The following is a 21382-nucleotide window of genomic DNA, read 5'->3' on the forward strand; positions in this document are numbered from 1 at the left end:
TCTTTCCCGATGTCATGACCCAGTTACCCAAGACAACCCAAAGAGCTTGTTGTGAGCAGTTTCATGTAGGAACTATTTACTTTCAAAGTATACCAAACGTACCACTGCTCAGAAGGAAGCGTACATCTATAGAGTGCTCCAGGGATGACATTTTTTTTGTAGGCCGACTCAGACGATAGCTTCGCCCTGGCTTCCTCATCAAAAAGTCTGTAAGATGTTTCCACTGGATTTTGAATTTTGAAAGTAAAATGTTCATGATACTTACATGTTTTGTACAGCAAGATAAAGAATGCAATGAACACCACTTATGGTTTTTGAAGACTAAATGCAGCCACCAGGCGCCAGGTTCGGTGTGATGACGTTCTGTAGTCTCATATTTAGCCACTTACTAGCAACGGTCTTTTTTAGATTACATAAAAGCTTCAAAATTCTTCAGTGGGGTATTTACTGACATATTTTATGTCATGGAACAAAGCGTGAAAGTCTCTTAAGCTTGGGTGAACCACAGGCCTAACATTAGGCATCAAACTCATTGATGTCAAGACGAGGGAATCAAGAGTGCTAAAATGCTAACTCATTTTTGAATTTTAGGACTCATTCCTGGAGCTCTTTCAGGATGAGTGGCTCGTGCTTGTGACACCACGTTAAAGAAAACATTAAAGGCATCCTCCTTGGCTGAGCTAGTTCAGGTGCTAGGTGAGCTAGCAGTAGATGCACGCCTCCTTCTGCGCGGTGATACAGTTGGTGGGTGTAGTCCGGTAGACTTTAGCTTCATGGGCTACTTAACAGACAAATGTGAAAGTGGTGCCAATCTTCTCGTCTAACTCAGCAAGCGAATAAGTGTAGTTTCCAAAATGTCAAGCTATCAAAATAAGTAAACTAGTAAAATTGTGACAAGTAAAGAATGTATAAGTGGGCTAGTGAGCCAAATTACTTAGTATACTGTCAAACACTGCTGTCTGAAGGAAAATGTTTTAATGCTAACTGAGGATAGTACTGTAAAAGTTAGCTTATTGACATTATTAGTAACATGTTACTGTAATTGTATGTGCTCATGGGTTAAATGTGTGTCTATTTTTAACATTATCCAAGTGGAAGCTGATTATAAGACAGAGACCCATTTAAAAAACATCAAAAGGTAACGCCCTACATTCTGTGGGTGACTTCATACATCCCGGTATCTAACAACAGCATGTCGTCCCCTCTGATATTAGCCCCACCTTTTCCTTTAATAAAGTCTCTCTTCTTTACCCCGCTCCTGTCTCGTCTTTTGGTGAAGTGCTCACACACTGAGGCCCACTGTAGCAAGGGGCCTATTCATGAGGCCAAGAGACAGTGAAGGGAAAGCACAAAGAGCTCCCCACACAGCGGAGAGGGCTGTGAGCTCAGCGCTGACCCCTGAAGGATGTGTGTGGGCTGCACCCAGACACAGAGGCCCCGCCGACTCCGAGTCCCAGGCTCCTCCCCTCCACTGGACTTGACCTTTCACTAAACCCGTGCAACTCCCAAAACAACCCCAAACAGACTGTCAATAGCAACTGGATGGGAGTAATGACTGAATGACATAAAGTCTGAATGGTTATCGACTTGTTGCCAGCTGAAAACCTCTGTAGAGTCTCTCCCATGTTAAATGCTGGCACACAGCAGCTTGAGGCACAAAAGCCAAGCTGTGAGAATGAAATAGCTAACAAAGTTGCAGCTGAATTCAGTGTTAAAAGACAAGTCGTTGAGTTTAACTCCCTAAGCCGTAAATTAAACTATAATATTCTGAGTATTTCTGTCTGGAAACTTCACAGACTTTATTCTGCTCATAGCTCATCTCTTTCTTGTGGATGGGAACTGTCACAATTCTGGTCTGAAGCCATTGTTTTAATACTCCTAAATATTTTCACGCCAAGACACATTTAACACCATTTAGCAGAAAGGAATTTTTATTTATGCTCCCACCTCTGAGACTCTCTTGTCTGTCTGTGTTTGCAGTGCTGGACCAGCTCCTGATGGAGCTCCACCGCTTCCTGCTCATCCTGGACAAGGAGACCCTGAGTGGGAATGCCACCATCCAGAAGGGCTTGCTGGCTGATCTCCTCAAGTCCTACGGAGCCTCCAATGGTATGACGGAAAAATTCTCTCCAGACTTCTCAAAGTGTAGTGGATATATGTACTGTAGAGCACCTATTTACCTCAAAAAAAGATGTAAACCAATAGGCTCACTGGATTAAGCTGTGTTTTCCTCACATGAGACACGAGGTGCGAGCGTCCGTAGACACTGTGTGACTTACGAGTGCACAGAAAGGCGATATGCTCAATGTATTATTTGTTCCAATATGCTCAAATAACTGAAATATTCTGTGGATAAGCAAAGAGTCACATAGTGTTACAGGAAAAATGTTACTATTAAGTAGACTGCCTGGTAGCAAACACTGATATACTGCCAAAGTTTGCACTTCTGTACTGTAACTGTTACTGCCTCCAAGTTATTTTATACCGCTCATGTTGTTTCACACTCTGTGGCAAAAAGCTTCTTCTCAAGAATTTAATGCCATTTGACTGCCCCTCTTGTTTCTTAACAAAGAGTTGTTATTAGAGATCATTACAGACGAACCTTCTTAGCCAGTCTCCCTTTAAAGGCGTCCATGTTGAACTGAAAAGTGCAGCACACAAAGTGGACGCCTAGCTGCAAAAAATTCAGAGGTGCACGACCAAGCACCGCGACAACATTCATAGCCTTCACGCTCAAGGAGAAAGATATGATGATGTCATATTTTGGCACATGAATCTAACGCATACAGTGAGTATAAACCTAGCTTTAGTTTTCTAAACATTTCAGTCCAGAAAGCATCTGAATGAGCCGCAGCTCAGCGGAAAGTACATGCCACACCAGTCAGTAAACTATGATGAGTGCATACCTACTTACCTAGGGCTCAGTATCGGTATCCGATACTTTTAAGGTATCAGTCGAAATAACCTAGTACCAAGTAGTATAAAAATGTCTCCAGTCAAACAAAACCTGCATTCGATCCTTTTCTTTGCGCTCTTGGTCTGATCCCAAACGGTTCCGACTTCCCATTAGATCAGCAAATTTTCTGTTGCAGACGTCTGTGGAGCCTCTCTCCGGCCAGTTTATCATCTGTTAGCATGAGCTAACACGCAGCAGGGGCTAACATCCAACACCAAGCTATTAAACTGCAACAATAAACTTTCTGTTGCAGTCGTCTTCAGAGCTGCTCTCCTTGGTGATCAGTTCAATGTGTGCCTGGTTAACCCAGCTAACACACAGCAGCTAAAGTACCACAAACTAACCCTCACTGAACGGCTTGACTCTGTCATTAAACCCATTAAAAACCATTCAGTAAGATTTGCCATGTCATGTTAACAGTTAGACTTGTTACTGTGTGTGTGCTGCTGGACGGATCTCACAACTGTCCTTGCCTCGGAGCTCACACTTCTGCAGCAGCAACTACAACCCACACAGTCAGTGGTGCAGTGACGTCGAGCTTGGAGTAAGCTATAATATACATGTCACTCCATTCACATTATGGGTATTGAATGAAGCACTCTATTGCTACCTTTAGGGGCCTCCTTGGTGTAGTGGTTAGAGTATTTACACTGCATTCTCACTTTAAATTTATTGAGGAACTGATTTTGGTGGATATTTTAGGGGAATTTTGACCTTTTTTTTTTTTTTTTTTTAAACACATGCAACTAAAAATAAAGAAGACAATTAGGAAATGAAAGGTTGTAAACCGATGTGATTACACCTCATAACATGATATTAGGAAAATTACAGTAGAGGAAGAGAAAGTTGCTGTGCCTGGTTTAGAAATGAGTGGTTAGATACTGTACATTTGAAAGTCTGAAGGAGCAAAGATGTAGCAGTACAAGCAGTGTAATGGCATTGCAAATCCCCCCCCAAAATTCCATATGAACTGAAAAAAGCTCTATGACTTTTCCCAGAAAGTTGTTTGATTGTGTAAACCACACTCTTTTCTTTGGTTACTTAACTGTAAGACCATCTTTCATTCCTAAGTGTGATAAAATCTTGCCTGCCTTGTGTTATGAGTTGACGTTTACCTCCCATGAAGGCTGCTAAATGTCCAACTCCAACTGTAGACTTTCAGCTCCAGGAAATATGAGTGTATCTTTGTATTTAATGTAAGTATTGGCAAGCTCTGAGATCCTAGTGTCAGTTGTGAAATAGGTATATCTCCTGAAGGTGTTATTTCCAATGAGAGCCTGGCCAAGTAGTCTGAAACATTTCCTCAGTGCTCCTTATTTATATTTCTTACTGTTTTGGTATTTGTGATTACATGACAGTTACACTGGTTGAGGTTTAACCACAAGTCTTTAAATATGGGTCATTCAAAAGCAGTTGACTTGCAGTTAGTCTGCCTTTATGCAAAGCACCTTATGTAACATGTGGTCATGCCTTGCGTTTCCCACAATTCAATAAGCTTACATTGTCGGCTGTGAAGCAACCCACTCTGGCATTATCTTGCTATTTTAAACTCTCAGTAACCACCATGTAATAATTATACTCTTGCAGGCTCCTATTAACAAATACATCTGGGGTCTTTTATCCCATTTTGGTGAATGAAAACCACACTGTGGTGGCTGGATTAAATACTTTTGCCTGCATTTCTACTTCCCTTGCAAAATCGACAGATTGACATTATTTTGTGAATGTTTGCGGTTATTAGTTTTACGCTCACAAGCAAGATGTAATCTTGCTTCATCATAACATGATGCATGGCCAGATAATGTATCCTGTCAAACAGCTAAAGACAAGTTTGTTGTTTTTGCTCACTGGCTCTGACACTCAGCATGAATATGTGGCAGCCGCTGGTGGGCTGATGTGATTTATGGTGCCTGGAAGTCAGTTAGTTACGATGTGAACCAGTGCGACACTGAGCCTCATCCAAGCTTCAGCCCCTAGGTGTGTGATTAATTTGGGATAATAAATGACTGCTGCTCCTCCAGAAATATTTCCTTTGTCTGATACTAGACAGTAAAAATGTCCACTCTAGCACAAATCTTTACTTTACACCTGAAGTGTGGACTTGAGTCAGACTTGAGTCACAAATTTGATGAGTTTAGATCTGACAAAATCAAAAGACTTTTAATTTGACCAATGACTTGTGACTTCACTTGGACTTAAGCTTTTTGACTTGAAAATATTTGATACCATCTTCCTGGTCCAAAGACTAAAAAGTGAGCATAGCATTAGTTCAGGCAGGACACAATGTCAAGCTCAGCTCACATCCCAGCTACATCAGCTGATCTCAAAAAGCCCAATCAACTGATGGAGCAGCTGATTGATGGAAGGGAGTCAGCTGATAGATCACATGATTCCTCTCCATGTAACTGATTAGCGAATCTCATTTAGGGCGCCCTATTTAAACTGCTCTGACCTGCCTACTGTTGCTGTTTCCTCTGCAAGCTGCTTTGCAACCCACCTCCACCTCAGCTCCTCCTTTTCATGTTGTGTCTGACTTATCAGTGTCATTTCTGTTTGTCATTGATGCTCCTCTGTTCTGTTCCTGGGGGGTGTTTGCTGTTGCTCTCCCTGCCTTAGGCTTTCCATATACGTGCATGGAAGGGCAGAGAGGTGTGCTCTCTCAGCCTCAGGCTTTCCTCATAGGCGCGTGGAAGGGCAGAGAGGCCCCAGAACAGCTATACCAGCAAATGTAATACTGCAAATGGAAATAAAGTTTTCTGACTGAAAGTATGTTGTTTTAAAAAGCGTGCTGTTAATAAAGTTATTTCTCTTAATTTCCTGAATCAACAAACGTTAGCATTATTCATCCCTAGCAAGTTGACACTTGCACTCAGGCACACAGTATCCAATCAAGTTGCAGAAAAGAACCATAATAAAGAACTTATGTCACGTTACTGGGCACCAGTTGGAAAAAATGGTACCAAAGATAATTTTGTTCACTTAGAAAAACTATGTAATGGTCAACAAAAAGTTGCACTATTCAAAAGGTGTTGGTCAAAAATTACAGAGGAGGATGCAAAAATCTCCAACTTCGCTCCATATTTAAAGTTGCATAATGAACAAGGCTAAGTAAACTAGTAACTAGGTAAGTCGATTTATTTATTTTTGGCAGTTGGCTGCATATGTTGAAGAGTGCCTTGAGACTTGTTTAGGACTCAAACTCAAAGTTTAGACTTGGGATTTAACTTGGGACTTGAGTGCAAAGACTTGAGACTTACGTGTAGCTTGTAAAACAATGACTTGATCCCACCCCTTCTTTAGACTGATTTTTCATAACACTTCATGGCACTTTTTACATTCACAGTCACTTCTGGATTGCCAACATGGGTTTTCTGCTCCCTCTGTCTTTCTCTGTCTCTCACACTCTGACACTGACACACACACACACACACACACACACACACACACACACACACACACACACCAACAGTCATGCTTTTCCATGTTCAGGTCCTGGACTCGTCTCTCCGTACTTCCTCTCCTGGCTCCAAGCTGTATCATTTTTCCGAAGCTGCATTTATCCTCTGGGGACACTCACTTCCTTTGAGCAGCAGCTTATAAATAGCATTTAAACTCTGTTCCCCGAAAATCTGTTTTCACTGTGCAGGCAAAACATAGTTTCAATCTGCTGTTGTTTGGTTTCACCTCACGATATCTATTTCAAAGGAGAAAGCTCCTCCAGAGTATCACTCGAGGTTAGAGTTTTGTTTGATTTCCTCTCAGGGTATAATCTTAGTCAGCTAAAATATTTAATTCAATGAAACGACCTTCCTCAAAACTGCGCTGCAGGTCCGGAACAAATTCCCATAACAGGTTACAGTAACCAGCTGGAGCTTCAGACCGCAGGGTTTATTGTTTGAGAAAAGACATTTCATTCAAACTGTTTATGTGGCAATGTTATGGCGTTATCTTCGCCAGCTTGTAATTACTCCACCATGCTAAGACGGACGTTAAACCAAACACAGTCTTTTTCTCACTAGACCGACTTCAGCACTGGTGTATGACATGAGGTTTCATCATCTCTGCTTTTTGCCTAAATGATACCATTGCTCACACTGACCCATAAATATTTACATTTGAGTGCAAAGAGAAGTCAAGTTCAGTCTGTAATGGCAGCCCTGATCATTTGTCCAGCGATGTTAAAGGGCCTTGACACACCAAGCCGACAGCTGGCAGTCGGTCAATGTTGGGCCATCAGTGAGTAGCTGTCGCCCTAGTTTTTCTAGGCCCAGACACACCAAACCGACATCAGAGAACTAGCGGCAACGAAGGCCGTCTGTTGAGTCACCTCTCGTCGCCTGTGTCTGGGCCATAAAGTTCCATTGAACACACCGCAAAGACCACAGGCAACAGCCAACTAGCACGTACATTCTCCGCCTGTGTAAGAGGAAGTATCTCCCCATACCAGCAGGTGGCAGTAGTCTATATTTGTCATTATAAAAGGAAAACTGAAAGACCAACAGGACGGATTCAAGATGCTAGTTAACCAGTTAGCACATTAGCAACACAACCCAATGTGAAAGAACAAAGGACATTTACCATGCACTAGCAAACCTATAACACAAGCAATTACAAATTGTTTCTGTTTAAGAGCAAAGTGGCTAAAATAGTAATCTTACCTAATATTACAAGTTTGTTAGGATCTCACGCCTTTTTTGACTTGAGCCGTTTGTTTACTTTCCTCACTTCCGTTTCTCTGGTGTTGGACCAGGCAGAGCACTAGAACAGAAATGGCTTGTAATTGTCTGTGTTATTTGCTTGCTAGCACATGGTGAATGTTCTTAGTTTTTTCAACATTGGGTTGTGTTGTTAATGTGCTAAGTGGCTAACTAGCGTCTTGAATCCGTCCTGTCAGTCTTCCAGTTACCTTTTTTTTAATGATGAATACAGACCTGCTTGTACAGAGAGTTATTTCCTCACCCACAGGCGCATAACGTACGTACTACTTGGCCATTGGCTGACGTCTTTGCATTTTGTTTAAGCGCAATTTGTTGGAGGAGACAAAGGTGACATGAGGCAACTGTTACCGGCTAACCCTTTTTCCCCTTAAAGGGCGGTGGCCTTGTGGGTAACCTGTGAGGGTGTGACGTGTACACCTCATGAACATGTATGTAGAGGGAAGCAGCTGTCTCGGTGTGTCATGGTGAAGACAGCAGGCGGCAAAGAGTGATGATAGTCAGCAGAATCAATGGTCTAGATGAGCTCAGGGCTACTGTTGAGCCTCATGAGAAGGCAACATTTATTGATTTGTGGTGAAGACAGCAATAAATCCATTGTTATTGAATGGCACCCGAACGCCTCGCCATCCTTCCTTCTGCAGAGTGGTCTGGACCGCTTGGAGCTAGTAACCAGCTAATAACAAGCCAAGCTAATTTAATGTTAATAAGCCAGTGCTTGGAGCCAGTAAGCTGCCACTGAGAGAGGTAACACGGCGCAACAGTTGGCCTTGGTGTGTCTGGGCCTTAAATCCTCTCACCATGTAAAGGACTTACTAATCACTGGGCTTTTATTGTTGTCACAGGAAACCAAAACTGTAGCTATATTAATAATATTTTCTCCCAGTCCTTGTTTGTGAACATAAATTCCATGCAGATATTGAGCAGAGGTAAAATTTGACTGAACTATTCTTAGCAGATGGACTGGACCCAGGAGCTCCATCGTATATTTACTTGCACGATCTTCAAAACTTCAAAGATAGAAGTGACACAGTGCTCTATCTGTGCAGGCAAGGAGCTTTCTGACTAATGTCTGATGAATGCCAGCCACGGTGAGAGTGGGTGTCAATAATGGGTCCATCTGTGTGCACAATAGACCGCTTGTTTTGGGTGAAGTTCCCCCTTTAATCCTGGACTTTTGACAAATATGATGAAAGTTTGTTTGGCACTAAGGTGGAGTCAAATTTTCCCATTGGTTCTACGAGTAGATTCCATCAGAAGCAAAACATGCCCGCTCTTCTCGTGATTCTATACAGTTAAGTGACTGGATGTACGGTATAGGAAGATATAAATCTCAAAGCTGTTCACTGCAGTGCAACACAACTTTAAGAAGTTATGTTAAGTATTAGGGACCCGTTGCACAAAACACCTTAAGTATGACACTTGAGGCTTAATTTCTCCTTTGCTGAGGGACTTATACAGTTGGACAGAATCCCTGAAAAAATTTCCATGGATATTGTTTGTTTGCTTGATCTCACGCTTGTGATGCTGCACAAAGTTGGCTTATAGTTAGATAGTGAAAAAATGGTAGAAGAAAAGAAGACAAGAAAACCATATCGGTCAGAGGAGGAAACGATTATACTTCTGGAGAAGTACAAACACAGAAAGGACAAATTACAAAGTAAATCTGTCCCCCAAATACAACAGAAAACGATTGCAGGAAGACACTGCAACGAAAACGAATGAAGTCAAATCTACGGTGTAAAATCAAGTGTATCCATTGGGTACTCCTGGTTGCAGAACACTCTTCTCAGGGTGTGTTGGATTTTTTATTTATCACCATAAACTTGGTCATGTTGCAGTTACGATAGATTCAGAGGTACCTTAAGTTTAAGCTTGTTTGCTTAGGTCTTGTGCAGCAGTCTAGGGATTCCTTAAGTATAAGACCAAAACAAGGAGAAAGTCATAAATACTTAAGTGAACATTTTAGGGAAACCCTAAGGAGACTAAAGGTTGTTTTGTGCAACTGATTTTATTTTTAGGACTTTAAAGACAATCTTAACTCAAGGTGTTTTGTGCAACCGGCTTTTAGCTGCTGCACTGCACTTACATTTGATTGGAAATCAATTCAGTAAGTTACTTAACAGCTTTTATCACACATTCAGCAAATTACATCCTAAAATATAATAGATTATTGAAATAAAATTGAATTTGATGAAACATCAGTGTAACACAAGACGCTTGTCTTTTTATCTCCTTTTATGATTATTATCAAATGTGAGACATAGCAGACTATCTATAAGAGTACTTAAACTGTGAGTGCATGCATGTATCACTTTGTTGCATATTGATCTGGTGTTTTGTCGAGTGGTATTCAAATGGCTTCCTCTAGTTTCTTCAGTTTAACACATTGTTAGCCTTTGTGGTAAGCAGCCACAAAGTACCACTGACTATGCTAAAGTGCACTGCTGTCAGCTGCTAAGTTAACCACCCCTTATGATCTCATTGCAGGTGCTGATGAGGAGTATATCTACATGAACAAAGTCATTGTTACTGCGAAGGACAAAGGCAGCAAAGGTGTGAGTTTCAAAAGGTTCCTCTTCAAAGTGTGACTGATTCTTGGTGATGTTTTTTTTTTCTGAAAAGAAGCTGAAATATAATCTATAAAGAAAGGGGTTTTATTCTTACTGTTGAAAACTAGGGATACTGACACAATGCAGCATTTTTTGCCCTGCCAAAATTTTAGCGCCATGGCTCTATGAAAGGTTATGTCAGTCGGACCACCAGTGTGGTACGGACTGAAATTATTCAACAAATGTCAGATGGACTGCCATGAAATTTTATGCACACATTCATATTCCCCAGATGATATGGATGTATACTTTGGTAACCCATCACAATTTTACCCCATTAGCCTCATTTGTATTTTAGCATTTTAACATGCTAAAATAAGATGGTGGACATGACACTAAAGATTATACCTACTAAATATCCCTGTGTAAGCATTGTCAGCTTGAGCATGCTGATGTTAGCATTTAGCTCAAAGCACAGTTTTGATTAAGTACACTGAACAAAAATATAAACGCAACACTTTTGTTTTTGCTCCCATTTTTCATGAGCTGAACTCAAAGATGTAAAACATTTTCTATATACACAAAAGACCATTTCCTCACAAATATTGTTCACAAATTTGTCTAAATCTGTGTTAGTGAACACTTCCCCTTTGCCGAGATAATCCATCCCACCTCACAGGTGTGGCATATTAAGATGCTGATTAGACAGCAGGATTATTGCACAGGTGTGCCTTAGACTGGCCACAATAAAAGGCCACTCTGAAATGTTCAGTTTTATCACACAGCACAATGCCACAGATGTCGCAAGTTTTGAGGGAGTGTGCAATTGGCATGCTGACTGCAGAAATGTCCACCAGAGCTGTTGCCTGTGAATTGAATGTTCATTTCTCTACCATAAGCTGCCTCCAAAGGCGTTTCAGACAATGTGGCGGTACATCCAACCGGCCTCACAACCGCAGACCACGTATAACCATGCCAGCCCAGGACCTCCACATCCAGCATGTTCACCTCCAAGATCATCTGAGACCAGCCACCCGGACAGCTGCTGCAGCAATCGGTTTGCATAACCAAAGAATTTCTGCACAAACTGTCAGAAACCGTCTCAGGGAAGCTCATCTGCATGCTCGTCATCTGATCTTGGAGGTGAACATGCTGGACACACCTGTGCAATAATCATGCTGTCTAATCAGCATCTTGATATGCCACACCTGTGAGGTGGGATGGATTATCTCAGCAAAGGAGAAGTGTTCACTAACACAGATTTAGACAGATTTGTGAACAATTTGTGAGAAATAAGTCTTTTGTGTATATAGAAAATGTTTTAGATCTTTGAGTTCAGCTTATGAAAAATGGGAGCAAAAACAAAAGTGTTGCGTTTATATTTTTGTTCAGTGTATATTCTCACAGAGGGACAGGAGCGTAATTATGTCCCCAGGGTCCTAAGTTCCTAAGGTCCTGTTTGTCCAGAGTCCTATGTTCCCAGGTTCTTATGTTGCCATGATCTGAAGTTGCTAAGGTCCAATATTCCCAAGTTTCTATATTTCCAGGGTTTTATGTTACCAGGGTCTTATATTCTCAGGTTCCTATGTTTCCAGGGTCTATGTTCCCAGGGTCCCATGCTCCCAGATTCCTATGTTCCCAGGTTCATATGTTCCCAGGTTCCTATGACCCCAGGGTCCTATGTTACCAGGGTCTATGTTCCCAGGTTCCTATGCTACCAGGGTCCTTAGTACCCAGGGTCCCATGTTTCCAGGGTTGTATGCTCCCAGGGTCCTGTGTTAACAGGTTCCTCAGTTTCCAGGGTCCTATGTCTCCAGGTTCCTATGTACCCAGGTTTCTATGTTCCCAGGGTCTGTGTTCCCAGGGTCCTATGTTCCCTAGTTCATTATTAAGTTAACACACATTAGGACTCTTTTGGTGTTCATGCCACTTCCTTGTCACTCTCTATCCCTGAAAAACTTTGGTTTGTTCTGCATATCAATACATCAGATATAGATGAAGAGCCATAGATGGATTCAAATGTAAGATTAAAATTGATGAGTAAGATTGCATGTGAAGGTTTTTGGTCCCTCTTACCAGGTCTTTCTTCACAACCTTAACCTGTTTGAACATGGGAATATTTAGATGTTATAGATGTCTCACTTAAACCTGACCATTGACTTTTTTCCTCACCTTAACCTGTTTAGACATGTGTTGTTTATTAAGTAGCGATGATGTGAAGGTGATGAAGGAGACTCCACTGACACCACCTTGCTTGTATATAGAAAAGGTTTATTACAAGAAGTACAGCATCAAATCAAGCATCTAGATTGCCTGAGAGAGTGTTCGAAGCCAATATGAACTGCTCTGAAAAACAGCTCCAAGTACCCTGCCTATATAGGGACTGGTGGTTTTTGTGAACTTTGAGACAAAATGTGACAGGTGACAGAAAGACAATCTAGATGGAATCCAACCTTTCATCTTACTTATCTATCCTTGACCTAGGCCATAATAAATCTTGACCTGGGCCCCTAACTGATCATAACAGACCCAGGCCATCACATAACATGTGGCACATCAGATACTACACATGGGAGTTAAACCCTGCCCTAGGTCTCTTTTTTTCATTCTTTAGTTGTTACTTTTTCAATTAATCCATTCTTATAAAAGTTTTTCAATTTCATTGGCTGCAAATAAATTTACAACCATTCTCCTAATGGAAAGAGCAACTATATTTAGACAAAAAACCTGGGCCAGTACAAGTATATCATTCACAGTCATGATTTCAGTCCCCTAACCTAATCCATGTAATTTTTTAGCAAGTACGGAGCAGAGGAATATCTTTCACAGGTTCCCCTTATGTGCTACACTTGGGGAACATAGGACCCTTTGTCATGTACCCTGGGAACATAGAACCCCTGGGAACATAGGAATGACCTCTAGAGCTGTTAGCATGGCTGTAGACTCTTATTGAAGGCATTACATTTTCTTTAGTTTAGTTCTCTGGCAAGGCCTTTACAATTTTCACTAAGTATATGACAGTTGAAATGAGTATCTAAGTAAGTATCTAAGTACGTGTTCAGTGAGACACTTTGTATGTTATTGCTAGGAGTCATTGTTTACCTGCTGCATTAATCCAGTTATTATGATAACTGAATCTCATAATGTCAAATTTGGCTGCATTGAGTTTTGGATAATCTCTGTAAAGGATGTTTGTTGTGAAATTATATGCAGCCTCAAACTAAACATTGGTATGTTAAGGTTGTCCAAGTAGGTTAAATGCCAAAGTCTACTTGTTATGTCATTGCATCTTATACTACTTAATTTGACATGATTCAAGTGAGTAGCAGACATGAGAGTAAGCTGCCACAAACAGAGACCTCCCTCAGCTCCCCTCCTCTCACCCACCATTTCCTGTCTGTTTCTTCTGAACTCCTCACCATCTGAGACGGACCTGTTTTGTTTGGACAGTGTCGAAGAATGTGGTTTCAGTGAACACTAGACTTAACACACATATTTTCAGCAGCGACGCTAGCAAAGCCACGAGTTTTCTTTCACAGAGACTGATGGAAAGTGGAGGCCGAGATGTGAGAATTGCGGTTTCTTAATCATTGATCATGTGGTAAACCTTGACATTTCTCTTTCAGCTGAAGCATAAGAGAAAGACATTTTAGACTTAGACATTACAGTAAAACTTTGTTAATCAAAAAAGACAGCTAAATGAGATATAGTTATCTCATTGCTATTGCACGCACAATCTATGGGAAAAGATTCAAAACAATTGAGCTTGTTCTCCACCCTCATGATGAGAGAAAATGGCTCTGACCTACAGCAAACATGACTGGAAATTTTACTTAATGTCCTGAGCAACAAATTCATTAGCTCCACAGGTCCAAGCCTTTTTTCTTTTAAAAGGATCTTCTGTAGCTAAGTTGATGTTTGAGACAAAGAAAGATACACTAAGAACATTTAAAGAGATGTTGAAAGTGACTGGGTTGAAACTCTGCCTTTGTATTTTTATGTTGATCCCCATATTGATACTAAAGTAGAAACTAGGTAAAAGGTCTGAGGAGAGGAGAAGTAGTAAACAATGGCCTAGACAATAGTATTGGCAGAGATATATGCTGCTGTTCAAATGGAAGTTGTGTTTCTGCATGGGAAGTTGTGACCACAAACTCATGAACTCAGAGCTGTCCAAAAATTTCTACTTAGAACGCAACAGGGGGGCGTTCATATGGACTTTTCTTGTGAACACGGTAAACACGACATCATTTGAGTGATGCAATACTCATCATCTCAACCTGGGGGCCTGAGCTACAGTCTAAGGTACAGTCAGCAGAACGTTAGCTTAGCTTGGCAGAAGACTGGCAGCAAGGAGATAAAATTTAGTTACCAGTACTGCATAAGCTCAGTTATTAACATGTTCAACCTATATGGTCTGAGAATAGGCTTGCTATTTTCCTGTTTCCAGTCTTCACGCTAAGCTAAGCTAAGCTAAGCTAGGCTAAGCTAACTGTCTTCAGACTGTAGCTTTATATTTAACAGATAGAGAGTGATACTGATCTGCTGGTCTTACTCTTTACAAGGTATCAGTATTTTTATCATTAAGCCCTTTTCCCACTGCACCAAAATCCCACTAACACCAAACTTTTGTATGTATTTGGAAAGGTTACAATTAGCATGCACGCCCAGGTCAAATGACTCAGTAGTCACGGGTATGTATTGGCTATGGTCCTGAATGCCAATGATGGAAATACAAAACCAGGGTGAATGCGTTAATTTTAGCTCCTTTACCTGGAGATGCAATGACGCACCATCACAAAATACCGTCTGCCTCCGCACGCACAGTGCTCAAACATCATTCTAAATCAGTCTGCACCATGTTTGAAAGAGAGACTTAATAAGTAAGAGATATAATAAAAGAAGTAACCACTGTAGCATTTTTACTGGCCTCCATTTCACTGTTTACTAACCTGTTTTCTGGCCTGTTCATGAAATTGAATGTGAAACACCAGAAAAAAAAAATCAAACCTGAAAGGCATGTTCATCTGTTGTAGAGCTGCGTACACAACTTAAGTCCACTGGTGATGGGAAAGGAGTCTATAGCTCATTTTTAGCAGTTTTTCCAGTGTTTAAAAACCCCCACATACATGCACTAAATTTGATGGAAAGGTGGTATTATTCTCTATACATCATCTTTAAAGGTCTAGTGTTTAGGATTTAGTGACATCTAGTGGTGAGGCTGCAGATTGCAACCAACTGAAACCTCTGTGTGCAAAGCATGTAGGAGGACTTTAGTGGCTCATACGAAAAACATTGATTTACATGGCCAAATCTAGAGTCAGTGTTTGGTTCATCCATTCTTGGCTACTGTAGAAACAACAGAGTGAACTTCTGGTTGAGGACCTGCTTGTTACGTAGATAGAAATGGCTCATTCTAAAGGTAATGAAAACAGAACGATTCTTACTGTCAGGTTATTATAGACTGATGAAAACAAAGATAGATACCCCTAAATCCTACACACTGGACCTTTAGGAAAGGTCGGAAACTACTAATGATGTATATTAAAGGAGCTGTAGGCAACATTCAGAACATATCTATAATTCCACGTCTGGAGCAAGGTTGTCTGCACATGGCTCTCAACATGGAGATGGCTAACGGTGCTAATTCAATAAGCAGTGCTAACAACGTCAGCAGTGTTGACATAGCTAACTTTGGTAACCTGGGGAGAAACTGGAGAGTGGGCACTATGCTTCCGCGATGATGTCGTCCTGATTAAATGATAACTGAGCGTAGTGCAGAGTGGCGGCAATTAGCTAGCCTGTGGGACACACTCGCAGGGACTCACACGCCCAAACTTGCACACGTGGCTGGCACAGCTACCACAACAACCCACAGAGAAGCTCCGATTACAACACACACAGAGAAAGTGTGACTTCATACTCTACTCAGGATGCCATCACTCCGCCATATCTTTATATAGCAAATAGTGGTTTGCTGCTATGTTAATGATCCTAATGTCATATACAGGACCTTTAATCACTGGCCATTGTTAATGAAAGGGCAAATCCTCTGAAAACCATAATTCTTCAGTCTCTTATGTAAAGACTTCTTCAATGTTCTTGATCCTGTTCTGTGGTGTGTGTTTTGCATAATAGGGTTGTTGCTACCATACAAATGCTCCCTCTTGATTTGGGTTATGCGGTCACTGTTATTTAACAATGAAGGGTCTGTGCTCACAGTGAGGGTTAGGGGAGCACTGATACGTATAGGAGACATCTGGAAATAGTGTTGAATGAAACACAGACAAAATTTAACTCACCAGTTGTTTCATTTATGCCTAAATTGTGTACATGTATTTCACAACAGCCATGTAAGATTTCTGTTACTCCCTGACCCCCCTCTTTGTACTTTGATGACCTAGATGACAGATCCGATGCCCTGATCAATGGAAAAGCAGGAAAACATTTCTCCGTCCCACAGAAGAACCTTCCTGACCTGCCGCCTCCCAGAGCAGTAAGTGCTTACCATCTTGATTGCATCAGAGTGGATTAACATGTGAAATGATTTGATTTTTTTGATCCTCTGCCAAAGTGGTGGGAATGGTAGCCGCATAATTGACCCCAGTAGGACTGCTGAACTCAACAAAGTACATGGGAAGGTTCAGTGGAAATCGTGATTTTCGACGGTATGTTAAAGGAGCCCACAGACAAATTCCAACTTTAAATGTAACTGACAGTATTTTAGTCCTTTGGTACAGTAAGAACAACATCGCTAGGCAAAGTAAGTATTCAAAATAAAGTACTATGGATTGATATCACATGTTGCCAGAGAATTCCATTGGTTTTTAATATACTAAAGCAACTGCAGTCTGTGGTCGTACAAGCCAAAGACATTTCCCACAACCCTCAGAGTCACAAGCTTGAGGCTATGTGAAATGTATTCTCCCACAGAAACAGGTATTTAATCACTCATGGAGCAGCAAACCTGGGGAAGTGAGTATCCAAGAGTGTGTGGTGTGTTTTATGTCGACTGGGAGGCCGGTGGCTCCTGAATTGGCTCAGTGTGACTTCAGGAAAAACGTAGAGAACGAGAGGTTTAGAACATCCCGTCAGTGCCTTTGAACTTTGCACACACACACACACACACACACACACACACGCACAGTGGCCTCTCCTAGTATAAACTACAGTAGCAGCTGTTGCTAATCAGAACAAATGCATAGTGTCAGCACGTGTGCATGTGTGTGCAAGTGTGAGTGCATGTGAAAGTGACTATGAACGAACGTTTGTGTCACAATGCAGTCATGTAGTCACAGTGGGTTTTTTTTAAATTCTAAAACTCACATTCTAGTTTAGAAACCCTGAAGATAAAACATTGTTTTTCAGGGATTTCACAGTTGTGGTATAGCTTCCACAAATCCCTCAGATGTGTCTGGCAAAGACATTTCTTCTTCCTCCCCTTCTGCATCCAGCTGTGGTGAAACTGGTCCCGTCTTGGGAAGCCTGAGTAAACACGTCCACAGTGAACCACTCTTTGGAAACCCCTTCATCTGCCTGCGGGGCTTCCATCCCTGCTCAGTGATGGCGTATTCCAGCGTTAGCATGTATTTCACTGTGAACACGGAATCCCCCCTTATCATCGCAGAGAACAGCGCCCCCTTGCTGTTGATGTAGTGTCCTGGCATGGCTGTCCACTGGCCTGTCGTGATGTTGTAGCAGTCCATCAGACAGCGCAGGAAGTCGTCATAAGGCCCATTGCGCATTACATATAAATTGTCCCTGTGGGCTACCATACAGTGGCCATAGCTCATAGGTTTGATCATAGTGGTTGCCAGTTTCCACTCGTCTTTTGCCGGTATGTATTCATAGATGTCTGTGGTGTCTGGTGGTTTCCAGAAGCAGACAAACATCCGGCGTCTTGCAACAGCACAAGCTGCAGATGCTACAGGTCTTGGTGCTTGTTTTATGAATGTCCACTCTCCTTTCTCAACGTCGTAACTCTCTGCTGTGGAGATCGTCCGTTTTTGGAATTCGCCGCCAATGGCGTAGAGTCTGCCCTCGTGCCCCAGCAGGGTGAAGTCATATCTTAGCTGCTGGGGACCTGGAAGAGTTGTCCAAACCCCTGTATCAGGATTGTAGCAGAAGCTGCTGTCCACTGTGTCCTTATTATATCCATGAACTCCCCCCACAATGTACAGTCGGTTGTCGAGCACTGCCACTCCAGCCATGGAGGTGCTGCAGAGAGTTGGGAGGTCTGTCAGATGCTTCCACTCTTCCTCTTTTTCATCCAGGTAGCAAACAATCCTAAAGGAGTCCTGCAGCAGGTCCATTGAGGGAGTGTGTGTGCCTATAGCAATGTAAGTAGCAGGAGAGAGTGATTGAGAATATTGAAGGAGGTCTTCAGGAATCATACTCTCTGCTGCTTCCTTCAAATCCTCAAAGGCATCACAGAGGAAAAGAGCAGCACTGTGAAAGAGTGCATGCACCCCATAGATGGAGGCTGCGTGGTAAAGCAAGAGGCAGTTGTCTGAGTCGATAATGTCACAAAGATGCCGCACCAAGCATGCAACCTGCAGAAAGGCAGCGCACTCTACGGCTTCTACAAGCTCATCCGGGTCACAGAGAGCGGGGGTCTCTCCCCTGCAGACAGCGAGGGTGATGAGGAAACCCCTTGCACGCAACCCTCCCTTCAGGTGGAGCTCTTCTTGTTGACTTTCTGCCATCCCAGATTGAAAGAGGGCGCAGAAGTAGTTGCTGCACCTCGCAAGCAAGGCCCGCTCCACAGTGAAGCAGCTCTCCTCCACCCTCACTCTCACCCAGCCCGCCTGCTGCTCTCTGTCCTCCAGATCAAGGGTCGCATTCTCTGCATGAATCTGCCGGTTGACTCCCAGGCCTTCGGGCACTTCCATGATCTGTTAAACCCCGGGTCTGTTCTCTCCCTAAAAAAGCCTCTCAAGTGACAATGCAGCGCGTGACTCGAGTGTAGAACAGCCATTTTTTCCCCAGAACTGGACGGTAAATAAAGGTTTGTGAGACTTCCATTGCGTCCTGTCTGCATGGTCTGAAAATAGTCGCACTATAGATAGCAGCTGTGCCACTCGCAAGCGTCAGGCAGGGAAAGGAAAACTGTTGACATGCACACTAAGCGGTAACGTGGCTGCCGGCAACTGGTCATTATCATAACCGCAATATAATTGGCTAGCATAAGTATTTGCTAGATTATTCATGATTATGTTATCTGCCAGAACTGCCCTTTTAAATCCAATTTCGTTTTACATGACTATTTTAATTTTATACATGTTTATTTTCTTTATTTATAGTTGTACATTTAAAGCTGGGAGGGAAACTCTGGGACTAAAAATGTCAAAGTGTTCCTGAGAAGACAAAATAATGGGACAAGAAGCACAGCATGTGCACAGTATGTTTCATGTGAAGTTTTTCTGCCTCCCCAGCTTGCTTTTTATTCAGTTTCATTCATGCTTCAAATATTATTTGAGTAGTTTTCATTTTACACAAGTGTTTCCAACCAAAAAGATACGATGTTATAAGAGGTGGAGAGATAGCGAAGACCTAGAGAGTCCTCCTGAGTCTGGCTTTCCAAAACTGATTATTTTTATCACTACCTTCTCCTCTGCTCTGAGCTCCCAGCAGTGTGTGTGCGCGAGTGTGTGCGTGAGTGTTTTCGCTGTGCCGGATTCTTGGCATGGGAACCAGGGATTTTCCATGTTCCTCTGACTGTTCGTTTTTCGGGCTCTTTTTCCCACTCTTTACTCAAAGCCCCTCCACCACCACACCCCTATTCCTCCTCCTTGCTTTGTTATTTATGCTCTGACTCCTCGATCCATTCCTTCTGCCCGATGTTTCTGTGGTGAGGATGTGTGTGTGTGTGTGTGAGAAGTGAGAGAAAGGGGGCTAAAGTGGCTGTTAGAGAGCTGGAGTGATTGTAGAGTCTTCGTAGACACTTACAGACAGACACCTGGCATGTTCTTAATCTTCTCCCCTCTCGGTTTAGTATCAGTCCAGCTGGTCGGAGGACAGGCTCACTGTACACCTCTTTAGCCTTGGCTCGAACAACAGTTAGTTTTTTGGAGATGAGTGGAATGGGGAGAGAAAAAGAAAGAAGATAGAGATAAGAGTGGGTGGGCGGTCGTTGGGCGGAGGGGGGCTGCTGCTGCTGGTGCTCTGGAATGCCTGGCTCTTTGTTTTAATTAATAACAGATGCCTGAACTGCTGTTTTTTCACTGCGGAGCAGTTTACACTGTTTATGCTGTGTGTGTGTATGTGCGTGTGTTTGTGTGTGTGTGCACTAACACTTAACAGTCCTTTTCTCAGCGGAGTCACTTTTTCTTATGAAGTTCCTGTCAGCTCTTGAGTGTTTGTAGCTGTTTCTCTTTCTTTGGGAGGTCATGTAATCTAAAAAAAATATCACTTTAATGATGATTCAAGTAGATTAAGTTTCATTTTTGGTCATATCAAAACCACAATTTGACACAACAAACCATATTTCCTGTATTTGTTTTGATTTAGTTACAATATTTTTTCCACTAGTTTATTATTTAGATTAACCAATTCATCATGAAAAATCCCCTCTATAAATAAGGAACTATATTAATCAGCAAGTATTATGCTATACTCAGTGACACGTGTTTTATTGGATCCCTTGATCAGAAGGCTTGTTCACTTCCATCACTGTAAAACTGGCTTAATTCCACTTTGTTCCTCTGTGATTCGTGGCATCGTCCGTCTTGTTCTGTACAGACTAGGCCTGCGTCTGAAAAATCCAGTTAAGTGCACAGTATTTATGGGGCTCCTTAGTGTTGGCTTTTTTGTTTCGTGGTGCTAAAAGGGTTTATCTATGCATCCTGACGTCCAAAGGTGATAAGTTAACCTTTTTAGCTGAGCTGCTTGGAGGTAAATACAGTAGTTAGAGCCAAATAAATTGGTGAGGTGGTAAAGTATAGACTTTTCTCAGGGCAGACATTCCTTCTTCTTAAAGGTGTAACTGATATCATTAACAATGGCTCTGTTCCACTTAACTGTTGGCGTACCGGTGAGCCAGGATGCACGAAACTAAGGCAAGAGATATACTTGCTTTTTAATCAAGTGGCAACTGAGAAGAGGCTGAGAAATGAAGCCAAGTCCACTTGAGGCTCACTCCTAAAACAAAGCAAGGGCGC

The 21382-nt window shown here is 42.1% G+C and overlaps 2 protein-coding genes across 2 annotated transcripts in view; one reads left to right on the forward strand and one right to left on the reverse strand.

Annotated features, from left to right (window-relative positions):
• Window positions 1-21382, forward strand: part of afap1l2 (actin filament associated protein 1-like 2) — a 63699-nt gene that overhangs the window by 18959 nt on the left and 23358 nt on the right. The window contains exons 2-4 of the mRNA XM_049563003.1: window positions 1981-2109; window positions 10162-10227; window positions 16628-16719. Coding sequence (XP_049418960.1) covers window positions 1981-2109; window positions 10162-10227; window positions 16628-16719 — 287 coding nt within the window. The remainder of the gene's footprint in view (window positions 1-1980; window positions 2110-10161; window positions 10228-16627; window positions 16720-21382) is intronic.
• LOC125880479 (kelch repeat and BTB domain-containing protein 13) lies at window positions 16734-19293 on the reverse strand. The gene has a single exon (XM_049563006.1). The coding sequence runs from the start codon at window positions 19112-19114 to the stop codon at window positions 17597-17599; it is 1518 nt and encodes a 505-aa protein (XP_049418963.1). The 5' UTR covers window positions 19115-19293; the 3' UTR covers window positions 16734-17596.

The sequence above is a fragment of the Epinephelus fuscoguttatus genome, linkage group LG20 (genome assembly GCF_011397635.1).
Source record: "Epinephelus fuscoguttatus linkage group LG20, E.fuscoguttatus.final_Chr_v1".
NCBI classification, from domain to species: Eukaryota; Metazoa; Chordata; class Actinopteri; order Perciformes; family Serranidae; genus Epinephelus; species Epinephelus fuscoguttatus.

What these genes read in the sequence shown, in the direction of transcription:
- LOC125880479 (XM_049563006.1), bottom strand. Translation starts at nt 19,114, where the DNA reads ATGGAAGTGCCCGAAGGCCTGGGAGTCAACCGGCAGATTCATGCAGAG.